Raw genomic sequence first — 11,268 nt, forward strand, 5'->3', positions numbered from 1 at the left:
TTTTTCACCCACAAACTTTTATTAAATAAAAAGTTCAAACATGAAAATGAGAAGAGAAACACACAACAAATGCCACATACCTTTCACCTGGCTTCACCAGGAATTAACTTTGTGGAACACTTGACTTATTTTCTACTCTGTTGGTTTCATGATTTCTCCCTCTGTATCTGAGTTGAGAGAGAGATGTCATACTTTGCTAAACAGTGCTCTTGAAGTGAATCTCAAGTCCCAAGTTAGCACAAAAAATAAGGATTCAGAACTGAATTGATTTGTTAAAAGGCCAACCAGAGCCCAGTTCACTTGTCCAGATGTAGCTGGGTTCACTAAAAAACAGGTGTTAGTTTAGAAGACTACTTATTTTTGTATTTCACACTAGCTCCCTTCCAAAACAAAGATCAGAAGAACATAATACCAGTGTTCCCTTTTTGTCTGCTTTAATAACTAAAGAGCTGGCTATAGCTGACAAAGTAGCTCAAGCAGGAGAGCACCTGCCTAGCAAACACAAAGCCTTAAGTTCAAACCCTACTACCACCAAAGAAAACAAACAAACAAAAAACTCCAGACAATATTAAGCATTCAAAAGAGCTAACTGTATAACTGCTCACAGCTCTGATTTGGTAACACCTGCATGTAATCTTAGCCCATTTTTATGCATGCAAGACATAGCCAAGAAACAGGAAATCTGTAGAAATAGATATGAAGGAAGTCTGTTCCCAAAGCTTAGGGACTTTGTCCCCAGACAAGCCCCTAAGGCGTTCCTCTTACAAGGCTTCTTTACTTTTTATGTGGGGGTTCTCATAATCCTCCTGACCTGGTGTAGAAAGAGAAAATGTGACTGCCCTGGTAAGCGCATCATAGTAGCAGGAAGTGGTAGGGATCTGACAGCAGGAGAGCAGAGCTAGGAAAAACCATCAAGCCCCACTAAGAACTTTCCTCAGTGCCTGACACTTGTCATTTAATCTTTACCCTACCCTATAAAGTCCATGAGGACAATGAGGCTCTGAGACCTAAAATGACCTGGTCAGCAGGCAACACTGAGGTGTGGATGCAGTTCTGTCTGGGTTGATCTACAGGGATCTGAGACAGGTGGTGTAATGTGGGGTCATAGAGTGTCATACACAGCTGGAACTCTTCTGGAACCCACTAGACCCTCACTGCACACATCATAATTGTCGGGTGTACCATGATGATATTGAGACATGGAGCAAAGTTTAAATTTTGGTGTAATGGCCCTCATGCATTTTGCTGGTACACATGACAGAGGGGATTCTCTCCTCCAGTTTCAGCTAAGCAGAGCACTCAGTCTCATTGGTGATCCTTGGTCCGTGGCCTTTGTACCATGCCATGTCCTCGGGGAGGGTCCAATAAGTCATGGTGGTGGAGAACCATGGTCACTTCCCAAACTTCATACTTTCTGCCTCACAGTTTCACTTCCTCCACGTATCTGCTCAGTGTCTACTACGTGCATGGCACAGTGCTAGTCACTGGGACGTAGCTGTGACTGGGTCCTGCCTTGTATGACACTCTCATGAGAAGCATAGACCGTGAACCAGTCACCTCACTGGAGGAAATTAAGAGTCAGACTTGAGATAGTCTAGGAAGGAAAAGTGGGACCATGTTCCTCAGATCTCTTAGAAGAGGATCACCTGATGATAGGCTCACAGGAAATGGAGCCAGCCTGTTGTACAGGCAGAGGTCTAACTCCTGTCTAGATCCTCAGCCCTCACATCCAAGGTCCGGAGCCATGTCTTCCCCAGTACTCTCCCTGTCCCACTCCTCCTCCCTCCAGCTATAAGTAACCTTCCTTCCTACAAGCATTCATCCCTCTAACTTCTACCTGCTCTGAACATGTGGTACATCAGACCAATAGCTGCCACCCAGATGCATGGAATGTGTGGCCTAACGAGGAGTGCGTGTCACAGCCATCGTGCTCATGCTAGGTGCCTCCAGGTGGTAACCCATGTCCTCAGCCCAGCCACCTGGGAGGTGGAGCCATTGCGCTTCCCACTTTGCTGATGAGGAGGCATAGGGAGGTCAGTACCCCACCTAGACAGAAAGATTGAAAGGAAATAATCCAAAACACACTGAGTGCTGTGGGGTGCCCTGGGAAGCTATAGGAGGGAGCCCTGTTCTAGGAAGTCACGAGAGCCAGTCCCATGGTATGACCAAGGGCTCAGGCTGAGCAGCCAGACTTGGACTCTGGTCCCATCTTTATGTCTTACTAGCTATGTGTTTTCTAAGTCAATCACTAAACTTCCTAGACCTCACGTCTGGCCCCTGTAGAGTAAGGATGCTAAGATTCCACTTTACTGAGTAAAACATGGTCATCAGGCAGGCTCAGCAGTGGTGAGTTCAAGAAATGGTAACTTAGGGCTGGACGCATGGCTCGAGTGGTAGAGCACTTGCCTAGCAAGCACAAGGCCCCGAGTTCAAACTCCAATACTGCAAAAAAAAAGAATAAAGAAATGGTAACTTGGCAGCTGGGGATGTAGCTCAATTTTAGAGTGCTGCCTAGAAATGGTAACTCACTGCTCCCTTCTTTGTGGTCCAACCTTGACTTGCTTCTTGGTGACTTATGATCCACTCATGTGCCTCTCACCGGCCCCTCCCTGAGGCCATGCCCTTCTCCTAGGTGCTCAGAGAACATTGATAGGGTGAACTTACGAGGGAGGGAATGAACAGTTGTCACCACGTGGCAGGGCTCTTTTTTTGTGTCAGCACTGGATTTAGCCTCTGACAAACACCCCCTAACACACCAGCATTGGAAGAGAACATGCTTTTTTCCTCTGAAGTACTGAGCCATCTGGCAGTGTCTGACTCCACAGTGCTGGTGGGTACCTGAGACCAAGCACAGCTGGATTCTTAGGGTCTCATGTAAGAGCCAGCTCCCACTGCCTGTCATATCAGAAGAGTGTTGTTTTGACAGCCACAAACAATGAGTGAAAAATGGCAGTGGTGGGAGATAAACAGGGAAGACCAAAGTGTCAAGATGTAGGACCCATCTTCAAACAGGTCCACCTGTTGCCCCAGGTTTTCAAGTTGCTAACTGTTGTGTGTATGTAGGTGGGCTGCCAGGTGTCTGCCAGAGGTCTGATCTGTGTCCCTCTCTGTCCCCCATCCCTGTCCATATCCTTGCCCTGCAGGAACGGCCTCACCAGCTGCCGGATGCGGACTGAGAGCGAGCCGTGTGGCTCCCCAGTGGTCAGCGGGGACCCCAAGGAGGATCACAACTATAGTAGTGCCAAGTCCTCCAACGCTCGGAGCACCTCACCTGCCAGCGACTCCATCTCCTCCTCCTCTTCCTCCTCCTCGGCTGACGACCATTACGAGTTTGCCACCAAGGGGAATCAGGAGGGCAGTGAGGGCAGCGAAGGGAGCTTCCAGAGCCATGAGAGCCACAGCGAGACAGAGGATGACGACAGGAAACCCAGCCAGAAGGAAGCCAAGGACGCCCTGGGGGACAGCGGGTACGCATCCCAGCACAAGAAGCGCCAGCACTTCGCCAAGGCCAGGAAGGTCCCCAGCGACACACTGCCCCTCAAAAAGAGACGCACAGAAAAGCCCCCTGAGAGCGACGATGAGGAGATGAAAGAGGCAGCCGGGTCGCTCCTGCACTTGGCAGGGATTCGGTCCTGTTTGAATAACATCACCAATCGGACGGCAAAGGGGCAGAAAGAGCAAAAGGAAACCACAAAAAATTGAAAACAAGTCACCGATTTGTTTTGAACTTATGGCCATTTGGTTTCAGCATGTCAGGAGATTTCTAATGATTTGTGGCAATATCAGCTATATTTTTTTTCCTTTTGGTTTGGTTTTCTTTCTTTTCTTTACTTTTTTTTTAATTTGCCCCCTCTTCTTTGTTTTGGACCCTTAAGAATTTTATTTTTAAAGGAGATTGAAGCCATAGAACTCATATTGACACTCAGCTGTTTTACAAAAGCTTTTCATTATCTGAAGACAAAAAAACCGAAAAAGCCAAAATTAATATTGCTTCCTGCAGCCTGTCAGAAACATGGCTGAATCCACAGGGTTGTCACCGTTAACACCACGGGAGTCCACGTGTGGCACTTATAGTCACGCGTGCAGAGTAATCATCATTCAGGCCCCCAACCCTTAGGTTTAAAAAGTCAGGGTGCCCCTCCAGGTGCGTGCAGAGTGAAGGCACAAAGCAATGGGAGAAAAGGAAGAGCCCCACGTCCCCCAAGATGCAGGACCCACACTGGTGGCACCCAACATCCTGTTGTGCCAGGAATGGCCTCAGCATTGCCCTGCAGTAAGCACAGGGGTCAGCCACCAGTCCTCTGTGTTTCTTAACCTACAGCCTGGTAACGTCTCACGAGTTGAGCATTGGACTGTTCAGATACATGAGGTGTCAGTAACTAAGGAGAAACGGGGTACATTTTTAGAGCTCTTGTGAATCACTGAATTCTGTTCTATATTAAATTAAGAAAATGTTCCAAAAGCCATAAGCCTGAAGGGTGGCCCTGCACACGTGCATGTGCACACACATGTGAGCACACACATACTCACAAGAAGTAGACTAAGAGAAAACAGGCCATGTCTTCTTCACTGCCCAAGTGAAAAGCAACCAGGTTCAAGAAATGACAATAGCTGTTAAGGAAGGAAATAATGGTAGAGATTCTATTTCTATCAAAACTATTTGATCCAAGTTTAAAAAAAAAAAAAGTGCTACAGAGCCTGCCATTAGTATTATGGTATATTTTTTAAAGATTAAAGGCACATTGATGGACACACACAACAAAAGTCAAACATGGCAAACAATAAAATATTAACTCCTATACTGTCTCAAAAGGAGTTTGCAATTAATGTCAGGACTCACCATGTCAAAAATCAGTAATTTCCACACTCAGCCAGTGTAGCCAGCAGAAATTTCTGATCCACAATGCATGGGTTCCTTTGAAGAAAAAAAAAAAAAAAAGGAAAAAAAATCACAAAACAAACTTTTTTTTATTCAAAATAACAAAGTTCTTGTAAGGTAAATAATGTATTTAGCATGAAGCATGAATTATTTTCATATAAATATAGAAAATAGAGGAAAGGCTATGCCTCTAATTTTTAAGCCCTTAGGCTTAGAGGTTCTTTTGTTTTTCTTTTTCTTTCTCTTTTTTTTTTTCTTTTTTTTTTTTTTCCTCCAGGTTATTTTGTTTTGGTTTTTTGAAGCAGGTGTTTAAGGTTTAACCTTCTTCAGGGACAAATTCTGACTGTTGGGGAACTTACTCTGCAATATAAAAAATATCTTATGCTCTGGTAGGGCTTGGATGGTTGAACTCTATACTGCCTTGTCTGCACTCAGCCCTGACCCCCTCTGATTCTCTGTTGAAGAGTATGTCCTTCCTCTTTGTCTGTACATGTTTTAACATGACGCAATAATTTGAGGGCAAACTTAGTAGTGAGTGTGTATGATAGAATCAAGAGAATTATGGGACGCTTACTTGAGAAAAACCATTGCCGTGATTTGGTTCTAGGAAAAAGGCAGTGAATAATTATGCAAATTCGCCAGAAGAAGGGGAAATGTGCTAATGGGCCTTATTAGGTGAGGGTAGGAGATGGGGTACACGTGAAGGAGGAAGTGATACGATATGGGGAGTTAGGAGGGCCAGCCCTAGACATTTTCCTGCGACAGTGCCATTTTGCAGTAAGAAGGAAGGGCTGGCCATCTCTACCACCTCAGCACACTAACCAACCTGGCAGTAAGATCACCTAGATTGTGAGAACTGAATTTAGACATTGATGTCACGCAGACCAGGAACTCCTGTTATCTATGCCTAAAAAAAAAAAAAACGGGGGGGGGGGGCAGGTAGCTCCAAAGAGACATCTCTAAAAAGAATATGATCTTCCACCCAATGGAGGGAAGTTGTAAAACACAAACCAACACCCACGACCGTGGCTTAGGATCTGATGGTCAGGGAAAGGGAACTAAGGTAACCTTGAACTTTTAAAAAGGGGTTGTTGTGGGCCTTTAAAGCCAAGCCCACCTGCCAGGGCCAGGTACAGTGAGGAATCAGGACCGTGGGAATTACCTGGTGCTTTCCCCATCCCTGTCTCTCTGTGGGCTGCTGGGGGAGAACCAGGAAGAAATCCACACCTATACAGCAGGTCAAATTCCATACCCATGCCTGAACCTGAACCTAAATTTTTCTAGCATGTTGGCCCAGGGTGTGGATGGGAATACAGATGTCCTTCTGCAGTGCTCTGTTCCCTCTTTCTCCCCAAACATCTGACACCCTAAAAAGCCATCCACCGCTGTGAAACCTGAGCGACACTTTTTGATTTTCGATGTCACCTGACCAAGCCCAAAAGATGCCCGCCCCCGTCATCCATCCTGATCAAATTCAGACCTCTCTGAAAGGCAGAGGTACGCAGTGCTGTTTCTGGCAGGGGACTTCTTCCAATGAAAAACCCCACAGTGGGCTGTCTCCCCTCATTTCATTTTTCTGAAGGAGGCAAAGGCCTCTTTTAGAAAATAATAAAATGCAATGTGTGTGATTTACTTTTCTGATCTCTCTAAGAAATAGAGAAATATCTTATAAAAGTGTGTTCTTAATTCCAGAACCACTCTTTTTGCATTAAATACCTCATCGGGCAGCTTTCTAAATGTTATTTCCTGAGCCTCCCTTGGCACCTTCATCAGATCCTCTGAAAGATTTGTTGGGTAAACGTTAACTGGGGGTACTTTTTTCTGTTTTTCTTCTGTTTTTGGAGGCATACACACTATGCATAACCCAAGCAGTGGCTCAATTGTGTTTAACTTTGTATTTTGATTGTTGAGGAAAACAACAAAACAAAAAAACACAAGTATCGATGTGTATGTGGCTGTTTGTAGCGAATTCATTGCAGAATGAGGTTGTCCGTGTTTTTAACAAGCCAAGGGGCAGGAGGCACCCTCTTATCCCCTCCTCCAAGAGCAGTAGAGAATTTAAGCACAAGCCTATTTGTGAAAGAATATTTTGCTTAAGTGTAACTCACTTTAGTCTCAGAATTCCTTCCCAACGTCAGGTGTTCTAGCTTCCAATCCAGCCTGTGTTTTCATTAGTCTGACCGATCACCTGAGCACCGAAAAGGGGTGTGGTGTCTTCGCTTTCATTTCTCCAGTTCATGTGTCATTCCAGTATCTCACATATTCACACGGGGCAGGGGGGAGGGGAAACGGGGAACTATAGCAATATTTAAAGACGCTTTGAGAACAACCGTGTACACATCAGCACCATGACATCTACGATCACTTGCTATTGGCCCTCAGACACATTTAAGAGAAAGAGAGTATAATGTAGCTCTTTTTCCTTAAATGATATACACAGTTATTTTTAATCCTACTATAATTGTCTTTTATCATTAGTACTGTGTGGAAAGGGTTCGCACTCATAGATTTTTCCCCAGTCTTATAATATACCATAAGCTCCTAATTCCTTCCTATCCTCTCTAATCAGTGTACTATCAAGAGTCTTTTGGTAAAGCCATCTAGCTAAAACTAAAAAATGAACCAAATCCACATTAAATGGTGGTTTGAGAAAACCATGGCCAAGACAACTGGCAGGTTTCACTCTTGGGGCTAAAGGAAGTGTGTCAGAAGCCTCTTCCAAGAATAGATTTTTCTTGTGTCTAGCACCTGCTGGCCACAGCAGTTCCTACCACAGGGCATTCCGGAGATCATTGAGTTGCATGGCGCCCAGGCAGGGGACTCTGTAGAGTGGAAGCCATGGGGATGGCTTTTGTGCCCAGACCAGAGTCCCAACACACCAAGCCTGCTCAGTGACAGGCACTGCTGATTGGAATTTCAACGGTGTCACTGTGGGATCTCCCGCCTTCCGCTGAAGGGCTCTTACAGGTGACCTGCACGGGAGGGTTTTCCACATGGCGTCAGATTAAATTCAACGTGATTTCTCTTTCCCTTTCGACTTTCTTCAGGTTGGGACTCATTTCTTTCTGGTGGATCACAGCTGCCCAGATGTTGCAAGTTACTTTTATGTTTCTGTAGAAAAGTATTTTTTTTTCTTTCATCTTCAAGATTTTCTTTTTGCCACCAAAAGAAAACATTGGAACTCTATGTCCCCTCTTGATTGTGACTTACCAGTGTTGACAGTTAAGTCCTTAGTCTTGTAGGCCCCACCCCCAATGCTATATCAAACACTGTTATGCATATAATGCAACACTGTGATCTAATTTAAATAATACTTTTTTATTATTTATACTACTATATATAATATACATCAACACTTTTGCTATATAACCTAAGTGATAAACCCCTTTTAGTTACCTGCCAAACTCTGGACTTTGGTTTTTACTGCAGTTAACACAGTTACAAAATTGTAATGGTGTCTCTTCCCCCCTCCCCTTTGTAACGGAATGTGTAAATCAAAGTATATACATTGTGTGGTGTCCCTGTCCCTTGGAATTTCATGAGGATTTACACCCGACATTCAGTGTTCTGTAGAGACCTGCCTACCTTTGTGAACTCATCTGTTGGTCCCTGTTTCTTCGAGAGCGCGCTAGCCATGGTGGCTAACTCCTTGTGTCCTCTCCTGCTGGTTATTCTTGAATTAAGCACAGACTTGTCAGCTTGGTTGCTTTATCATGAATAATGGGTGTGACCTTGTCACTCTTCCACAGTTCAGCAAACAAGTGCTAGCTTCACTGACCAAAAATTAAGGAAGGAAAACACCATTTTTTTTTTTAAAAGACCCATCTTTTAACGGCTGAAACCTATGTGCATTTGGTGCTGCATTTTAGTGTCGTGCTTCTGAAAAGATCATTTCTGACTTACTGTGAGATGCTCGCAAGTACCCTTCCTGTTGTTTCCTTGGTGTGGAAACCAAGACTATTTATTTGGAATATACACAGCAGTGTTTTGCTTTTGTTTTTGTTTTTTTTTCCACTGTATTTCATTTGCAAAAGTGGGGAACAGTCTTCTCCACTCTTTTGCAAATAATTGATATTCCATATTGGATTCTCTAAGGACTTCGATATGGTGAACCTGTCAAACCTAGAAATTGTATTTCATCCTTGACTGTGGTCTGAGTTCTCCTCTCCCCCCACCTTTTTTTTTTTTTAAAAGAGGAAACGTAGCACACTTTCAGTTTTCAAAACATTCACCATTTCTTGAGTATGTGTGTTGAGGCCACCCAAGGTCATAGCTGACTGTAACCAGTGTCACACTGTGTCATTCACACTCACTACTTATACTGCCATGGTGAAAATGTGGAGACAAAGTATCCGTGTGTGTCTGGGAAGCATATACACTTGTACATTTTTTTATACTCTGATTCTGTAACATTTCTGAGTTTTGTTTCTGTTTTACAAAAGAAAAAAAAACCAACACAGTGATAAAGCAATCAAAAGACCAACAGGTTTCTGGTTGAAACTTGGGGTCCTGTGACCCTTCCTGGCCAACAAACCTACAGTGGCCAAATTAATTTACAAGAGTAATAATTTTTTCAGCAGCCAACTTTTTATTCTGTATTTTCTGTAGGAAACTGCCAATATCATGGATAGAAAGGGAGAACCATAAAAGAGAAAGAAAATGATATGCAGTGATGTTTGTGGTAAGTCAGGCACGATCAGCCGAACTCTAGGGACTTGGTAGTGTTACTTTGGAAGAATCCATACTTGCATTTTGCATTCTTCATATGTAATCATATTGCCAAAGACAAACTATTTCATCATTTATTGTAAATAACACTTTTCCCCAGACCTACCATAAAGTTTCTGTGATGTATCGTCTTCCAGTTGCAATAAAAATTACTGAGTTGCATTAATTGAAAAACGCCATTGTGTGTGCTGTGTTTCTAGATGCAAATACTAACTAAGCTGTCATTTGTTTGAGAACTCACTGTAGGGTGTTGGGTGAAATGTTTTGCAGTCTGGTTTTAGGGTCTCAGCTGCACTTAACTGTACCCATCCCCTTCTATGCTTTCATTTCACACCTCTGTGCAAGTACACAAGTGCACAGTCCAAGGCTAGGCTCACCTGTGTGCCTTAAGAGAACACCTGCTCTGAAGTGAAAACTATTAGATTGCAAGTCTCCCGTCATGGGCCTAACAAGTGCTAGCTGTGAGGAAGCTTGCGTTTTCTTTTGAAGCTGTCAAATAAAAAACTGAAGTTGTTCTTCAGAAGCCTGCCAGCCTGTCTCAAAGCCTGAGGGATTCTTGTGATGATGATATTCCAACCTGCCACACACACATGTAACACACATACCCTATTAGTCTGTTTTCTGTAGCTATCACAAAATGCCTGAAGCTAGGTACTTCATGAAGTAAAGAAGTTTATTTTGGCTCATGATTCTGATGACTGGAGGATCCAAACAGTAGGGCCAGCCTCCTGACAAGGACCCTCAGGCTACATGGGCTGGAGGGGGCTGGATATCACATGGCAAGGCAGGAGCAAGAGACATTCAGGGCCCAGCTTGCTGTTTTACAACCCACTGTCCCAGAAACTAACAAGATCCCATGAGAACTACATCACTCTCTACCAAGGTTGATGTCTCTCCTAACCTAATTACCTTCCACTAAGCCTCACCTCGTAAAAGTTCTACCACCATACTGAGGACCGTGCTTCTAGCAGATGAACATTTGGGGGACACAGTCAAACCATAACACACCCCAGCAAGGAACTGGATGGGAGAGGGGGAAGTTTGACCAAGCAATACATCACCTGGCATCGTCACTGGGTTGGAAGAGAGAGATGACATTCTCTGGAGATGTTCTGGCTCCTTTCTTGGTTTTGTTTTCTACTGTGCCCTGCCTGTGGGTCACACCAGCAGCAGAAAACCCAGTAGAACCAGCCTCAGTCATCACCCCTGTGCTGGGCCCCATACTCACTGGTGGCTCTGTCCTCTAGGAAGCTCAGGCTTACCTCCATCTCCTGCCTTCCTGTGGTCAGTGGGTTATTATAAGTTCTCTGTCATCTGTCCTAGGAAGCACACTGGCTCTGTTCTGCCCAGTGAGGCTTCTGCATGATCACCTCAGGATCATCCTCTGTGCATCCAGTGTGGCTGCCTTGTTTAGTCCCTTGAAATCATCTTCAAAGCTGTGGTGTGTCCTCCCAGGTGATACATCCGTGTTTGAGACTTGGTTGGAAGAGCCAAATTCATTCAGAGCCAAACCTGATGAATCAGGAAACTGGCTGAATTGGGTGCTGCTTGAGGCCAAATACCAGGGGTGGCCACCAGGAAACAGCACACACAAGTGAATGGCAAAGCAGTTGGAGGAGAGACCCCCTACTTAGATTATCAGAATACCTAAGTGACTGTCA

At 44.4% G+C, this 11,268-nt stretch overlaps 1 protein-coding gene across 14 annotated transcripts in view; it reads left to right on the forward strand.

The window, feature by feature from the left end:
- Foxn3 (forkhead box N3) overlaps positions 1 to 9,781 on the forward strand; it is a 373,081-nt gene extending 363,300 nt beyond the window's left edge. For all 14 annotated transcript variants that reach the window (XM_074067353.1, XM_020158930.2, XM_074067352.1 and 11 more), the window contains one exon: positions 3,144 to 9,781. In XM_074067353.1, the coding sequence (XP_073923454.1) occupies positions 3,144 to 3,702 (559 nt within the window). In that variant the 3' untranslated portion in view covers positions 3,703 to 9,781. The remainder of the gene's footprint in view (positions 1 to 3,143) is intronic.
- Positions 9,782 to 11,268: the final 1,487 nt, after the last annotated feature.

Source organism: Castor canadensis, chromosome 3, assembly GCF_047511655.1.
Source record: "Castor canadensis chromosome 3, mCasCan1.hap1v2, whole genome shotgun sequence".
Classification (NCBI taxonomy): domain Eukaryota; kingdom Metazoa; phylum Chordata; class Mammalia; order Rodentia; family Castoridae; genus Castor; species Castor canadensis.